Raw genomic sequence first — 17,202 nt, forward strand, 5'->3', positions numbered from 1 at the left:
GGTACATTGCGACCATAGGTCATGACAACCCATTGTGTTCACCCCAAGCCTTTTCTTGTTTCTAAATTATTTTCTGTGGGAAATTTCCCTCTAACACAGTTTACTTCACAACCACAAAGCACAGATGCCCTCCTCCTTATTGCATTCCTCCCTTTCCAGCACAAGCTTTGTGGGACTGAAGCTCATGGAGAAGCAATAGCATCAGGGAATTCCCTGCTGCCCACTAGTCACAATACCAGTTTTAAAGGACTCTGCATTTTTTTTGTCAAAAATCAAGCAAATTAATTTAAATACAAATGCTAGATTAGTGATTACTGATTTGCTTCTTGGGTAAGAGAGATACAAGTTCTCTAATCAAGAAAAGATTACAGTTCACTGTGGCTTCAGAAGTGCATTTTGAAGTTTTAGTCTTACACATCTGCATTCTCCACACTCTAGCATGGAGAATTTTGTCAATTTATATAAGTACTTTTTATTTGTTATTTTATTTTCACTTCTGTTTTTATGTTTGTTTCTGGGCAGCATTGACACTGTAGTGACATTCTGGGCAAAAAACACCTGTCTGCCAAAACAGAAATGCCTCTAGTTTTAATCTCTAGGAGGAAAATATCTAGGATAGTTGAAGCATATTTTAGACATAAAGAAAAATACAGTACCAAATTTAATTAAAGAACTTGAGCTGCCAGGTAGTAATTAATTGTTTTAAATCTATAGCTGTGTGAGAAAACATTGGCCACAAGAATAATATTATGCAAATTAAAATGGATGCTTGGGGTTGCACAAATTTAAATTTCCAGATATTTGTGACAATATAAATTTCACTGAGAAAATAATTATGTGCTCATCTATATTCAGGTGATCCCTTGAAATGTTGTTGACAGCCTTAAGCAGAGGGGGCAATCACAGAGAAAGACAGACAGGAATAATGCCAATGTTTAGGGAAGATATACCTGTCAAAATATGGAACACTGAATTATTAAAAAAAACTGATTTTTTAATAAAGTTATTTGGCTTTTAAAGTGATTACAGTTTAGACATCCTCTCTGCTAATTCAGTCTGCATCACCACAGGACATTTTGACTTAGACAGCAGCTGCACACCAAGTATCAACCCAAGGAAGGCTGAATGAAATAACATGACTAAATCTTTGTACTTGGCATAGTCCTCATACAAATGCTTCAAGTACAGGAGCCAGCTGAGGGAAGATCCTATTTCTATTCAGGTTCCTTTTTTATCTCAATCAAGCAAAGAATTCTTTGCAAGCATACATCATCAGCATATAAAGTTCAGAACGTGGGAGCTGCATGAAATGTATTATATATGCAATGTTAGATAAATATGTATACATGGAATATATCTCCTCAGTGGTACCATTCCTCCTTGTCAAGCACACTTTTCTTCTGTAGAAAAAAACCAGCAATCATTCATATCTACATACTCCATAATAACAATATTGTCACACGTGTAGAGAGCAGTGTCACCATCAACCCTTGAGATGGATCTGGGTACTGGATCGTATGGTTTTCCTGTGTTGTTTGTGGGCCAGGACAGACAGTTCTGTCTGCATTCTCACTGAGAATTTGGCTGACTATGAAGGCATGAAGTGCACAGTTTAATAGTCCAGCTTAAACAGTTCCGTGAGATCCCAGCTCCATGTGCCACCATTCCCAGTGTTTCTGGACTGTAATCCAATGTCAACGGGGTCTAGAGAGATTGATTAGAAAGCAGCAGATGTCTGAGCTGAACAGCCCTAGAGAAAACTTGGGATGTTCAGCTGGCTATTCCAGCTACAGCTTCACAGTACTGCAGTTCAGCTTTCCGGTCACAGTCAAGAGTTCTTCATCCTGTCTATGATGGAATTAATTTTCTATAAATGCTGTGTTTTGGATTTGTGGCTGAAAACCAATGCTTTGACTATTGTTGAGCAGGGCTTACACAGCATCAAGGCCTTTTCTTCTTCTCACCCTGCCCCACCAGTGAGCAGGCTGGAGGTACACAAGGAGTTTGGAAAGCACACAGACAGAACAGCTGACCCTGAACCACTGGAGGGACACCCCAGAAAACATGGCATCATACTAAGTTTTAAGGAAAATGATCTGTTTTAAGGAAAAGAGAAGACAATGTCAAGATGAAAGGTCTGTCTGGATAAGAGCCTCCAAGAGTGGAGTCAGCAGAACCGAGCAGTAACTGGGGGAAAGAGAAGGATTCAGAGGAGGGAAATGAAGGACATTGAAGGTGAAGGGTCTGGAGCACAAGTCCTATGAGGAGTAGCTGAGGGAGCTGAGATTGTTTAGACTGAAGAAAAGAACTCTCAGGTATGACCTTATGACTCTACAACTCCCTGAAAGGAGGTTGCTGCCAGGTGAGAGTTGGCCGCTTCTCCCCAGCAACAGGATGAGACAACGTAGGCTTCAACTGAGGCAGGGGAAGTTTAAACTGGACATTAGGAACAATTTCTTCACAGAAAGGGGATAAGACATTGAAATGGGCTGCCCAGGCAGGTGGCAGAGTCACCATCCCTGGAGGCATTTAAGGAAGGGCTGGATGTGCCACTCAGTGCCGTGGTCTAGTTGACATGTTGGTGTTTGGTCACACGTTGGACTCGATTTGGACTCGAGTCTATTTGATTCTGTGATACATAATTCTGGCAGTGGGCGACTGCAACTACCAACTCTTTGACCACCAATTCAAAGTGGACCCCATCCTCAAATGGATGAAAGAACTGCACTTGCAGACTAAGCAGCATGAGAAACAAGACATCCAACAAGCAAGCAGGGCTTTGAGTACCGATGGACAAGCTATGCAATTCGCCACGAATGAACGCTGATGGCTTTGTTTGCTAAGTGCATAAGCACTGTAAAGTTGTGAAGATCGGGGCAGCAGCCTCCAGCGGGCCTCGGGCCGGTACGGTGGGCACGGCGCGGCCCCTCCCGTTGCCATGGCGGCCGCCCCGGCGGCGCTGGCCCCGCCCCGCCCGGCCCTCGCCACCGCCTCCACAAGATGGCGGACGGCGGGGCAGCGCCCGCGCAGCCGGACGGGGATGTACCCGCGGCTCCGGCCGCCGGCGGCCGCAGGGATCGGCAGCCCCGGAGCGGCGGCCGCCCGCCTAGCGCCCGGGATTTGCAGGTGAGAGGGCGGAGGTGCCGCCCCGATCCCGGGGCGGGGCGGGGCCGTCCAGGCCGGGCCGAGCGCCGCGTCCCCTCGGGGGCGCCCCAGGCCTTCCCTCGGGCCGCCCCTGAGGGGAGCGGGCGGTGTGCGGGTACCCCGCCGGGACTGCCCCGACGTGCCCTCTGAGCCCAGCCGGCTTTTCTGCCTTTAGCTCCCACGCCCCTTTTGAGGCTGGGACGGGGAGGATGCCTCTGGAAGAGCACTAGGCCCTTTAGGAAACGGCGTGTGCTCAGTTGTCCGGGGAACGGGCAGGACTCTCCCGACACTTCACTAGCTGGGTTTTAACTGCCCTTGAAGTTATTGCAGGGCCGTTGCATTTCCTGATTATTTGATACGAATGTGTTCTCCCGTATGAAAATGTCAGCCTCTGCCGATGTGATGTAAGACTAAGGACAAGATCTTTTCCCAGGTGTATGTGGGAAAAGTAGAGTGTGAACACAAATGTAATTCAGCATTACTACTTAAATGCTTAATTACAAACCCTTTTAGCGGTATTCTTTTTTTTTTTTGCATGCGATTTGACACCTTATGAAGGTTCAAAATCCTTTAGCAAGAAATTGATTGGAAAACAGGTGAAACTTAGTAACTGAAACTGTCCCTGTTCTATTTAATTACACATAATTAACAGAGAAAGATGAGTATAGTTTATTTCTTGGTTACTATTTGGAATTTTCATATGTTCTTAAGATTAATTTTGCTGCAATCATAGGATGCTTTGAGTTGGAAGGGATCTTAAAGATCACCTAGTTCCAGCCCTCTGCCGTGGACAGGGACACCTTCCTCTAGACCAGGTTGCTCAGAACTGCATCCAACTTGGCCTTGAACACTCCCAGGGATGGGGCATCCACAGCTTCTCTGGGAAAGCTGTTCTTATGCCTCACTACCCTCTGAGTAAAGAATTTCTTCCTAATATCAAAGCTAAATCTCTGCTCTTGTAGTTTGAAACCATTCTGCCTTGTCCTATCACTATCTACCCATGTAAAAAGTTGCTCTCCCTCTTTTTTCTAAGCCCCCCTTAAGTACAGAAAGACCCCAGTTAGATCTCTCTGGAGCCTTCTCTTCTCCAGTGTTACTGTTGTGTTATTCTCCGGGATTGCTTTAATACTGTTAATATGACTGTTTAATAATTAATATTGTTAATATTACTGTTTAATAGGTAACACTAATAAACTCTGTGTTAATACTTTTGGTTCATAAGGTCTTGGTAAGCTAAAGCAGACTGGCATTTTGGCTAGATACTTACTGATAAAGTGTTAAACCCCAAGGAAGAACTCTCCTGGGTCTGTACTTGATTTGTGGTGCCACGACATGAGATGGGGTATGAGGAAAGCACTGAAGCCTGGCCATGCCCTTCTGTGCTCCCTCAGCATCCCTCAGTCCTTGGATTTGGGATGGTATGGGGTATGTTGTCTATGACTTACCCATCAGCTTTATGTATCTGAAAGGTATTTTCTTCTATTCTCAGATGGAATAGAGGCCTTCAGCAGGTTTTTTTTTTTTACTGTCTTTTCTCCATTTAATTTTCTTAATGGATATAATTACTGATATTTATTTTTTCCCTGCAGAAAATACCTCATAATATTATAAAAACAACAAAAAATAGAGGTTAACACCCTGTATTCATAGCAGTGTGTTTTCAAGGACAGATGATATTTCATTTTATTTTAATGTATATCCCCTTTACATAAAACTGTAATGAAATTGTAGCCTAATACCTTTTCTGGTGTGTATGAGAATGTCAATGTCAGTTGCATAGAGTGAGCAGAGTGGTTTGGGAAAAACTAAGGATGATTTGACAAAGTAGAGTCTTATTCAAGACAAAAGAAAGATTGCTGAAATGACATTGCAGGTCCCTTGCATAACTTCCTAAGAATGAACTTGCCAGTGATATGGCAGCATTTTGGGAGTCTTTGTGGGAAAAGTTGTTGGGCTTTGTGTAAGTATTTGTGGAGTGATGCCTTGAATTCAAGGCAGCAAGACTGAATTTGTTCTTCATCCCAGTACAAGCTTATTTGAATTATGTTTTTTACATATCTATGTAAAGTGTTTGTAAAATTTATTATTTGCTTGTATCAGAGGGTTAGGTTCCTGCTTCACTTCGTTACCATTAATGAGCTGATGCTTAATATCTCTGTGCGTATTTACTCTCGTGACTCTGAATCTAATACAGGTTCTTTGTAGCCAGTGAAGCAGTGGAAACCAAAGGATAGCAGAGTACAAGTTCTAAGTCATAATGGCACTTATGTGTAGTTTGGCTTTTTTTCATAAAGCACAAAGGAAGTTGAATTTTAGTTGGGGTTCCTCATGTTGATGTTTCTAATTTTCTGGAGAGATGCATATTACACATTAATTTTTGTCTTATTTCTATTCTATATGTAGTTCTAGAGTTACAGACTTACAGAAAGAGTTCTGTTTCCTACAGCTGGCCTTGGCAGAGTTATATGAAGATGAAGCTAAAAGACAGTCATTGTGTTCTGACAAGCCAACAGCTACAAAGATCAGTACCCCAAAGGTATCACAGAGGTAAGATGTATTTTGTTTTTCAGAAATGCATGGATAGGTGTTTTATTAGCTCACAAAACTTTGTCATTCCTGCTTGATCCCCTCCTTGTATTAAAAGCAATCTACAGCAAATCATAATCAAAAATTGTGAATCCCTGCAATAGTGTTGTCTGTCTTCTCAGAATGCTTTTAAAATTTATTTAGGAGCCTTTTTACCAATTGGTATTCTAGGTATTCTAAAACACTTTAAACCCACTTCATGTTAGATTCTATAAGCAAAATGCTGCTCTCTTTTAACACGGACATAATTTGGAAATTTGCTGTATCAGAAAATTACTACAGTTCTTTGCTTCTTCAAAATTCAGTAAACCAGCAGTTTGTGTGAAACTTGGCAAGTGAGCGGCTTTCAGTGTTGTATTTATGGCAGTGACTGATGAGACAAATAGTGATTCTAAAAATTATTAGTGGGTTCCCTAGTAGGTTCCTATGGGGTGACAGAAATAAGAAGGGCTTCTTAATGAATTTATCTGGGTTGGGCGGGTGGAAGGAAAGATGCATATCTATATTTCGGTCCAGCTTTTGCTAAAACGCTGCTAAACTGCAGTGTTTGCAGTTCATATAACATTTGAAGATTCAGCATAGTCTTGGATTTTTTTTTTTTATAAAAGTATCTTGCCATTTTTAAATTAATCTTTAAAAAAAATAATTTAAAGAAGGGAAGTGTTTATAAAACTACCGACAGTGATGCCATAACAAATCTTGTATGTGGCTTGTTTTTGAATCACTGCTGCCAATATGGATCTCTGTGTTAAAGGAGGTCAAACAACAGAAAAGATCTTAGTCACTTATGCTTCAAGTTCACTGCAAATGCAGATCTCTTCATGAAGAGAGGCTTTAGCAGAGTATGTGACACTTGGAAGTATAGGGGTTTTGAGGGTTTTTTTTTGGTTTTTTTTTGTGAAACCGCGTAAGCTGACTAACACAGAACTAAATTTACAAACAAATAAAGCAAACAGCTCCATTTACAAATACATCTCATGAAGTTACAACTTCCCACTCCCAGTCAAAGGAGAAGCTGCAGTACCCTGTCTCAAATACTTTGGTGTGATAGTTGGCAAATACTAGTTATTTGTTGGCATTCATACTGGACTCTGTGTGAGAAGGAAGAGATTAATTGGTAGACATCAGTTTGCTCTCAGATGAGAGCAATGCATTAATCACATGGAAACAGTGCTGCTCTTCTGTGCTAGAAAAAAAATAGTTCAGTTGGAACAGACCTATAGAGACCATCCAGTCCAACTGTTAATGCAAAATGACTCTGCCATACATATTTCCTTTCCTCCTTGTTCACTGAGAAGCATTCATGGCTGTGTACTTTGGCAAAAAAACCCCAAACCAAAACAAACCCCAAAAACCAAGCAACCAAACAAAACCCCCAAAACCAGAAAATACATCTCGATATTCTTAGTTTCTGAACAATAAGTTGTTTCAGAAGTTAGATACAAAGTTTATGCACCAGTCATCTTCAGATGTTTTCTTTTATTCTCTTGACAGTCTTAAACTGGATTCTCTTAAAAGGTTGAGAAAACCAGAGAGAAGCATGAGCGATGACAAAGAAAACCAAAGGTATTTTTAAAACAAAACAAAAAAATAATTTAACAATTGTGAAAGTAATTGGGGTTTGTGTCACAGTTTGTTCCCTCGTGTTCTTTCAAAATGCATGTGAGCTAAGTATGTCCCACAAACAGCTAGGGGACTTATTAGAGTGTTAGCTGTACACTGTTGTAAAATTATGTTTAGCAGAACCTGGCTGGAGTGATGTAGGACCTGTAAATGCCTTAACTTGTATGGTCGTAAAAATGTTGTAACTTTTGTACTCAAAAACATTTTTGTCTTTTTAAGTATCCTGAGTTGTTCTGTGTATCTATTGCTCAAATATTTGAGTATTTCCTTTCTTTCTTGAATAAAAATTTTGATAAGAATGCCTGTTTCATATCCTTATCACTATTCTTTTAAATCTAATAATTAAAAATATTCCATATAAATTGTAGTTGGAGTAATAAACACAGATTCATATACAAAGGAGACATGTTACTCAGGGACTGACAGTTATGTGGCATTATAAAAACAGTATGATTGTACAGTACTTTCATACTCAATACTCTTTTCTGGTAACTGTAAAATACACAACACATTGTGAAAGCATTGGTCTGAGAGACAGTTTCACATGAATTAATTGGTTTGCCTTACTCCAAGGGGTTAAGTATAAAAGTTGAGGAAAGTGGAAAGCAGTTATTAGTTATTAAAGCTTCCTGTAATCATTCGGGCAAAACATTCAGGTTTGCTGGATTTTGATTTATATACAGATTTTTTTACAGCAACTATTCCAATGGTATTTAGAGATTGTAGTGCCTTTCTCAAGGTAATTCTTGAGGAATATCTTGATCTTTAGCATCAAACAGATACAGTTTTGAACAGAATTATTTGTAGTTTAACATTTTGTTTCCAAGAGCTAGTAATGGTGCTATGAAGAAAAAAACCCACAAATTAGCTTGCACAACAGTTTCTTGAGGTTTTAAAATTACTTGAAAGATTAATTATTTTAAAATTTCCATTCCTGGTACTGTTGGGAATGGATGTATGCTAGATCTTTGAATTAAAAAATCAAATTGTGGTACTGTTCAGGTTTTCCAAGAACAGTTTTATACTTGTTCTGATAAGGTGGTGTTAGCTGTGAATTTGTATTGTAGTCCAGGCACAATCCCATGCACAGGACACCCTTGAGGAAATCAGTCCTTCTGGGAGTAGGTGACAGCCACATAAGATACCCAGCTTCATCAAGATTGTGTTCACTTAAAACTTATGGCCTTGCCCTCTAATCTTTGAGATCTGTTCCAGAAGTTGCCTCGGTTCTTTGTTAGTCAAGTATCTTTGATATAATGCTGCTTGGATTGTTAAGATGGTTGGAACTAAGTAGAACATTTATCAGAATGAAAAGGTTTTGTGCCAGATTTGTCTTTTTGTTCACTATTTTTTTTTTCTTTGGATGGAAAGAGAAAAATTGTACTTGTTATTTAAAGCATTATTGCTTATGTGCATTACTATTCTTAAGATTTTATTCAGGTGACTCAGAATATAGAGGATTACAGATTTCTGGGGCTTCTAATAATCCAAGTAAAATTGTTGCTGAACTCTTCAAGGAAGCAAAAGAACATGGGGCTGTCCCATTAGATGAAGCCTCGAGAGCATCTGGTGATTTCAGTAAAGCTAAGGTAAAAGTTAAAAAATATGTTGATCTCTTTTTACATCTGAAATTCATCAAACCACAGCATACCTAGGATAGCAAGTGCCTCTTTCTGCGATAGCAGATTTACTCAACACAGTTTTATATTGTCTGTGTTCAAATAGCTTGCTCTAGAAAATAAAGAGAAAGAACCACACAGTTTCAGAGGAAGTCATTAGAAATCATCATGAACTTGAATTACGTGCTTTGTTTTTAATTGCAATTGATTAAATAAGAAACCAGACTAAGTTTGCCTACCAAATCTTACCTATAGAATTGCTCATGGAGAATTGTATTCAGCAGTTGAGTGTCCAGATGGAAGTTGGTGACAAAGTATCCATAAAGGGACCAGTACTGTTTAATGTCTTCATCAGTAACACAGTCAGTGGGGTTGAGACATCAGGCTCAGTGTTGCAGTTGATGTGCCTGAGATCTTGGATGCCATCCAGAGGGGTCTGGACAAGGTTAAGAAGTAGGCTCATGGGAACCTCTTGATGTCAGCAATGCCAGATGCAGGATCCTGCATCTGCATCAGGGCAACCCCCAGCATCAGCACAGGCTGGAGGATGAAGTGATTGAGAGCAATTCTGGGGAAGGACTTGTGGGTACTGGTAGATGAAAAGCTGGACATGACCCAGCAATGTGCATTCACAGCCCAGAAAGCAAATCATGTATTGGGCTGCATCACAAGAAACGTGGGTGCCAGGGTGAGGAAAGGGATGCTGCCCCTCTACTCCAGTCTGGTGAGAGCCCACCATGAGTGCTTCAACCACCTCTGGGATCCACAGCACAAGAAGGGTATGGACCCGTTAGAATAAGTCCAGAGGAAAGCCACAAAAATAATCAGAGGGATGGAGCACCTCTCCTATGAGGAAAGGCTGAGAGAGGGGGGATTGTTCGGCCTGGAGGAGACAAGGATCTGGGAAGACATTATTACAGCCTTCCAGTACTTAAAGGGGGTCTTTAAGAAAGATGGGGATAGACTTTTTAGCAGGCTCTGTTTTGGTAGGACAAGGGGTAAAGGTTTTAAACCAAAAGGGGTAGATTCACATTAGATATAAGAGAGACCTTTTTTACAATGGATGTGGTAAAACACTGGAACAGGTTGCTTGGGGAGGTGGTGCATGCCCCATTCCTGGAAGCATTCAAGTTTGTGACATTTAAAGGTCTCTTCCAACCTGAAGTATTCTATGATTCTTATGTATGAAGAAGTCTGCAGAACAGAAGCTGAAATGTGTCACAAAGCTTGCTTAGTCTTACTGTGGCTACTAGATATAATTTTCCACCCAGAAAATACAAGATAGAACAGTACCTTTATCACTTTTTATCACAGAAGCAAGCTTGTGGGTGACTTTTTTTTTCTTTTTTTTGTTTGCACCTAGGTAAGAATTTTAATAAACTGTTTCAGATAATTATTTTATAAGCTTTTCTTTGTATTTTTTTCAGTCATTTTCTGGTGGTGGATACAGATTGGGTGACTCATCACAAAAGCACTCTGAATACATATATGGAGAAAACCAGGATGTAAGTAAAATTCATAGCAGAAATCAGAACCTCCAACAGATGCCTGCATAATCATCCTTATAGCTTGAAATGGCAGTATTACTGTAACTATGTCTGTGAGGAAAAAATAATATCTAAATATTATCTATGTGTTCAGTAGAAATTGTTGAAGTTTCTAAAGAGATGTTCATTGAATACCCCTAAGGCCTCCATTATGGAGCTGTCAGATGTAAATTACTTTAAAATTCTTAGCACACCTCATTTTCAGTTACTTTCCACCAGGTGTTGTCTTGGATTCTCTTAGCTATGCTAACATATTAATCCTTTTAGGAATTGATTCTTGTTGTGGCTTGCAAAGCAGCCCATCTCAAACTGGAGGGCATAGATGTATTCTAGGGAAGGTGAAGCAGCAGGTTAGAGGCCTTTCCTATCACTTCAAAAGCAGGATGTGAAGGAGAGAGTGGGGAGAAACACTCTGCATTTTGCTATTTTTGTGAATGGCTAAAGCAAATTTTCACCTTGTCTAGATACAAATACGAAGGCCAAGGGATGTGGTTCTGGCTAGGGGGTGCTGTCATGCCACACATGGAGCTTCTGCCTTCTATCCTTCAGTAATCCTTCTATTCCAAGTAACAGCTGGCTGTACCCAGTCAGAATCTGATTGGAGTGGGCTTTCCATAACTGGGAGCATAAATAATTTTCTAAGGGAAGGCCAGTTATACTGGCTGAGGAAGCCTAATTTTCCTGGATGGCAAAGCATTTAGAAGGAAGAGAGGTTTTGAAGTTCTGAAGCTAGAAGGCCTTGGCTGGACCTTTCATGTAGGATGTAGCAAAATAAGAAGGGAGCAGAAGAGGCTGGTTTCCAGGATTCTTAGCATTTGAACTAAATGGAGCTACTTTCAGCTTTGTTGGAGCTCAGCATGTAATAGTTTGAGAAAAGTGTAGGTTTTGCTGTAACTGATGTATCAGCAGTAATTTTTAATTTTATGGTTTATTTCTTAATTTCTCAATAAAAATGTTTACTGCTTTTGAAAGTAATTGTAACACTGCACCCTCTCTCTATAATACTTTATGTCATGGATCGCAAATTAAGAGTTTCTTTTTCCTGAGGTAAGAAAGTGGTCTAGAAGAAGATAGTAGTCTATAACTATTGGGCCTTTTCAAAACTAATCTAACAATGACAGCTACAGTACAATGTATTGTTCTTACTTTGTCATTTGCTTTCTTTTTTGTGGTCTTGTACAAAATCTGTTTAGTATAGATCAAAATTTCTGTAACTAGTCTGTACAAAATTGTGCTGCCTTATTTGTCTTCACTTTTTTATTTGTTTTGCTTCATAGGTTCAGATTTTGCTGAAGCTGTGGAGGAACGGATTCAGTTTAGATGATGGCGAATTGAGATCCTATTCAGATCCAACAAATGCTCAGTTTCTTGAGTCTGTTAAAAGAGGGTAAGTTAAGATGACAACTTTTTTGAGGTATGTCTTTGAAGTGAAGAAAAATCCTTTCTCCGTACACTTATTAAAAGCTCCAGGCTTTGCCTGAACCAATAAAATGTAGTCTGTGACCAGATGCATGGGGCACTTAAAAATTTGGAATACTTTGGTTCCTTCACTGGTTTAACTCTGAATGGTAATTGTTACAACAGCTTTTATATTCACATTGTTTTCCTAGCTTGTTCTATGATTCAGCTGTCAGTATGTTCTAGGTTTTGACTGTTAGTTCACTGTTTTTTTCTTTTAGGATGAAATCAATTCATAAAACAATTGAATGTGACTTTCAAAGTATACATAATACAAATATTGACTCATACTGTGTGTGTAGTTTTTGAATGATTTATTTTGCAGTTCAGAATGTAATTGAAAGTGTAATTATTGTAATGTATTATTTTTGTAATTAAGGGAAATTCCTTTGGAACTACAGCGACTTGTTCATGGTGGCCAGGTAAATTTGGATATGGAAGATCACCAAGAACAGGAATATGTGAAGCCCAGACTGCGATTCAAAGCTTTCAGTGGTGAAGGGCAAAAACTTGGAAGGTGAAAAAAGCTAGATCTGTTCTGTGCTCTGTATTCATATGCTGTTTCATTCCTGTGACTGAAAATTTCAGATTGCTTTGTCATGGTTCCATTAGTAATATCTGGTTTGATTTTTTTTTTCAATCCTATAGCCTTACACCTGAAATAGTCAGCACACCTTCTTCCCCAGAAGAGGAGGAGAAATCCATTCTTAATGCGCCTGTTCTGATTGATGATTCCATGCCAGCAACTAAAATTCAAATTAGATTAGCAGATGGAAGCCGGTTAATACAAAGATTTAATCAAACACACAGGTAAATTGATTCTGAATCAACATAGGTAACAGTAACTATTTCAATAAATCTGTGTTTTGTCATTAAATGAGTTTCAGCAAGACATCAAAAAGAGGGATATACCACGCTTGCTGAAATGTGTAGTTGTGTCACTTTCATTACATGGATATACGATAAACTGACAGTCAAAAATTCTGTACTTGGAAACACAATATATTTAATAACTGCAACTTCTGTACAAACTTTGATAACCAATTATGTCCTTTGATTTTTTTAAGGACACAGTACAAGTTGTAACTGTTCCCAGGACAACTGAAATCTCTATAGCCTGTCTACATAGTCATCCCAGCCCTGGGCCCTCCTTGGGAGGATCAGGGACATGACGTGGGAAACACTCTGGAAGTATTTTATTGCAAAGTGTGAAGTACAGTCTCAATTGGAATATAGTCCACACTATGGGCAGAGAAATCCTGTGGCCCATAACCAGCTTTCTACCTTGTTATACTCAAGGCTGTGGCAAAACATGACACAAGCTCTAAGTGTAGACTGCAGCCCATATGCAGAAGGGTACATAGACACTTCATGCTCATTTGCAATTCCAGCATATGAGTTGGACATGATGCTGAAAACCAACTTCTGTTTTGGATGGTCATCTCCTAAGAATTGGCAGTGTGTGAACTTGATGAAGGTTTTCGGTTTGTTAGTAGCTTTGCTGATTGGAGCTTGGCACCAGTTTTATTGACATTGAGGCAGTGCCACAAATGGTGTTGGCCAACCCCATTTATTTGCCTAAGAGGTTGTGTTAGTGCAAGGTTCTGCAAAGCTCTGCTCTCCACTGCTGAGAGATCTTTGGGCAGAGGGCAGAGATTTGGGAAGCAGTTCCACCCATGCTGAAGCACTGTTAAAGCCAGCTTTAGTTTGAAATCTGTACAATTGGGTTAGAACATGGCTGCAGCTTCAATCCTGACTTGGAGATGGTGTTAGCAGGGACCCAATTCCATTTTAATATTGTTACATGGAGAGCTCATCTGTTTCCTTTTTTTCCCCCTGGCTCAGAATAAGGACAAAGTGTAGCTTTCTTTACCTGACTAGACACAGACCACAGTGAGGAAATTTAGCTGAAGTGCCAGTAGGGAGGAAGATACAGCAGTATTTTTTGATAGTTTAGACCTAATAATATATTCTGAGGATACAGGCCCAGATCCTTTCTTCACAGCACCTGCTGAGAAGTGACTGAGACAAACCATGGGGCTTATAGGCAGCCTCTTGTAGCTGAGTTGTGTATTCTGTCTGCATGGAAGGGCATAAACTTGCCAGTAACATCGGTAACAACCTAGACTGAGTTGACAGGAGCTTGTTTAATTATTATTAACTTTTTCTTGACTCTGAATCTTTGTGGCTATATCTTTGCCATGTATATGATCAAAATCAGCTTCTAAAGTGCATTACTTATGTCATAGGCCTTGAAGAGTGATAGAAAGCTGAAATCCCTGCTTATTTGGCTACAGTAAATTTGCCAACTTATTAATTACAAAAGATCTCCACAGATTTGTTTTCAGCTTAATGTCTTAATAGAAAAACCTCAAATTTCAATATTTTATCTCTAAAATAGTATTTTTTTATCCATGTCTTATAAAATTAAATTATTATTGTTGTACTCTTTATGTGACTGTTTTACTAACTATTGTTCAGAAGTTCACTGTGAAGTGAAAGTAGGGGAAACCTGTTGCTATTGAAGTGCATTAATAATTCCTCTCTGCTTTCTTTTCACTGTGACCATGTATTTTAAGATTTTTTCTTCCATTAATAATTTACCTTTCTGGAATATACTAATTAATAATGAAACTTTTGACAGTGATGTTGAAATTACTTGATTTCCTGTGTTAGGTATCAGTGTACAATACACTTCCATGTTACAAATTTTGTTCCTGTGTATATATATATATATTTATATATTAGTATATTTTAATGCAAGAACCAAAAAATTATAGGCTACAACCATTAGTTATCTGGATCAAAGAGAAATGTGAAATCTAGAATTTACTTAGTGGTTTAGTCTGCTTGATGGTTTTGTGTTCTCTGATCATCTTAATGTTCAGAGATGGAGTCATATGGAGTTTTCATGTCCGTATCCTTTTTACAGGATTAAGCACATTCGAGATTTCATTATCCAGTCCCGTCCAGCTTTTGCAACAACGGATTTTGTTCTTGTGACTACCTTTCCAAATAAAGAGCTAACAGATGAAAGCCTGACACTACAAGAAGCAGATATACTTAACACTGTGATTCTTCAGCAATTAAAGTAATCTTGTGGTTGTTGTAGAATATAGGGGCCCTACTGTACTGTCACACTGTATGTTTCCAACAGATGAAAGAAAGGAGATATCAATGTCTTTTTATTTCCTCTTTTCCAGGGGTCATATTTTTGGATTTCATGTCTTCCAGCTATAACATATCTAACATTTTTTATTTTAATTTCTCAACATTATTCAGCCTTTTTTCAGTGTTAAAATTAAGGTTCTGTATGTTAGTATGTTTCAACCCACATCTTATACTAAATGTGAAACGAGATAGGACTTTGTGACTCATTGTTTTGATGGGGGTGGGGAAAGGAGCATTTTTCTGAAGGGGGCAGTATCTTTCATACAGTTGGTAAGATTTGCACTATGGAAATGTTCTATGCTGCATTGACAAACAGCCATTTAAAAACTTAGACTGTAGGTTATGTTTACCTTGCAAACTGTATTAATATTAAGGTGTTCTTTTTAATAGGTTTACAGATAATTAATGCCCTAATATAATTTTTGTACGTTCTATTTGTAGTGTTTCATGGTGTAGTATAATATTTATATTCTAGTTTATATGTCATTTTCCTTGTATTGTTGCTCGTATAAGTGAATCAGTTCGGGAGATGCAAACCTCAGCTGTTGCACACTATAATAGAATGTTCTTATTTGTATTCTAGTTGTACTACTTGTGATGAAAATAAATATGAATTTTTTTCTTCTTGAAAGTTAGAAAAATGTGAGAGACCACTGTCATCTGGGGAAATTATGTGATTTAGAGGAGGCCTGTGGTCACTTTGAATCTGAATATGCAGTTGGACCCTGTGCTGCAACGTGATTCTTTACACAACCAATTACTTAAACAACTCCAAACAAAAATACACTGAGGTGCACACAGAACTGGTCTACTTTTGTGCATGCAAATGGCAGCATAAACATGTTAATTGGTGACATATTTTTTACCTGAATTTCAGTTCTTTATATTTGGAATTTTGGCCAAAGGCATTTTGTAGTATTCACTGGGGATTTGGTTGTGCAGCTTTCACTTTGCTTGTTTGGAAGCTGTATAACTAAAGCCTTTCATCTTTGAAATTATATATTTTTTCAGAAAACCTGCCCCAACGCTGCAGTAAACGAGTAGGAGTCTTACGTTGGGGGAAATTGGCTGCTGTGCTTTAGTAGTATGCAGTTTTTTAGTATTTTTGGATTTGTATCAGATGAGTGGATCACACTCTGAAGGAAAGTAGGTAGGCTGTATCTCTTGTACCAATGTGTGTTAAAAATTGCTGTTTTCCATGTTTATTTTGTTCTGAAAATATCAATACTTGTTTATTTATGTTAAGATTATAATTGCCTAGTATATTCTTATGTTTTTACCTCAAAGTAGATATTTGACTGAGTAGATTTTAAACATGCAATTGTATTTGAAGTATTTTGTTTTGCAGTCTGAATATCTGCATGATTTTAATCATAATTCATTTCATGTGCTAAGTAATTAAAGTTTTATGTTTAAGATCTCAGACAAGACTTCTTGTGTTATTCCAAATTTACATTGTGACAAAGTGGTGATTGTGTTGTGTGCCAAATATTTAAGCCTAAACATAAAGGAATTGTCATGTATTATGCATGTACCTTATATGCGATATACTAACAATTGTTTATATAAATGCAAGGCCAAAGTCTATGCTGTTGATTTTTGGCAGTCTGTGGTTTGGGCATATTTCAATTCAGAATATAGGTAAAGTTACATTGCTTATTACTTCTGAAGACCATTATTGATTAAGCAGTGACACATGAAGAAAAGGGGTTAATGAAATTGTTTTTTCCCTCTTATGCAAAAACCTACAGCTACATATTATCACAATCTCTTTGTTTCAAATACCTGTGATATTTTAGTGTTTGATGGCAGCTGAGAGTAACTGATGGTCCCAGAAGCTGACATTATTTTGTCAGGCACTAAAAAAATGTGTCAATGCTTGTGTTTAAATATTTCACTGTTTCTCAGTACTTGAAAACCTATGGAATCTTTTGTCTCATAATTGTATGTCATAGCTTTTATTACTATAAATTGTCACTTGTAGCTAACATCTTGGCATTTTTGGCACAAAACTATTCTTTGAGTGCCAACCTATGTGGATATGCAGTTAAGAC

General features: G+C 38.6%; 1 protein-coding gene across 1 annotated transcript; it reads left to right on the top strand.

Moving 5' to 3' along the window:
- The first annotated feature begins 2,988 nt into the window (after positions 1-2,988).
- UBXN2B (UBX domain protein 2B) lies at positions 2,989-16,568 on the top strand. Its single transcript, XM_058833374.1, has 9 exons — positions 2,989-3,126; positions 5,591-5,691; positions 7,225-7,296; positions 8,783-8,942; positions 10,400-10,477; positions 11,797-11,906; positions 12,357-12,494; positions 12,626-12,787; positions 14,910-16,568. Exons 1-9 carry the CDS (start codon positions 3,001-3,003, stop codon positions 15,070-15,072), a joined length of 1,110 nt encoding a protein of 369 aa, XP_058689357.1. The 5' UTR covers positions 2,989-3,000; the 3' UTR covers positions 15,073-16,568.
- Positions 16,569-17,202: the final 634 nt, after the last annotated feature.

Source organism: Poecile atricapillus, chromosome 2, assembly GCF_030490865.1.
Source record: "Poecile atricapillus isolate bPoeAtr1 chromosome 2, bPoeAtr1.hap1, whole genome shotgun sequence".
Classification (NCBI taxonomy): domain Eukaryota; kingdom Metazoa; phylum Chordata; class Aves; order Passeriformes; family Paridae; genus Poecile; species Poecile atricapillus.

Bases quoted from the DNA above. Each gene is read 5' to 3' on its own strand.
- UBXN2B (XM_058833374.1), top strand. From the start codon at position 3,001: ATGGCGGACGGCGGGGCAGCGCCCGCGCAGCCGGACGGGGATGTACCC. The intron at 3,127-5,590 runs GTGAGAGGGCGG...TGTTTCCTACAG, and splicing joins CTAGCGCCCGGGATTTGCAG to CTGGCCTTGGCAGAGTTATA. The intron at 5,692-7,224 runs GTAAGATGTATT...TTCTCTTGACAG, and splicing joins ACCCCAAAGGTATCACAGAG to TCTTAAACTGGATTCTCTTA.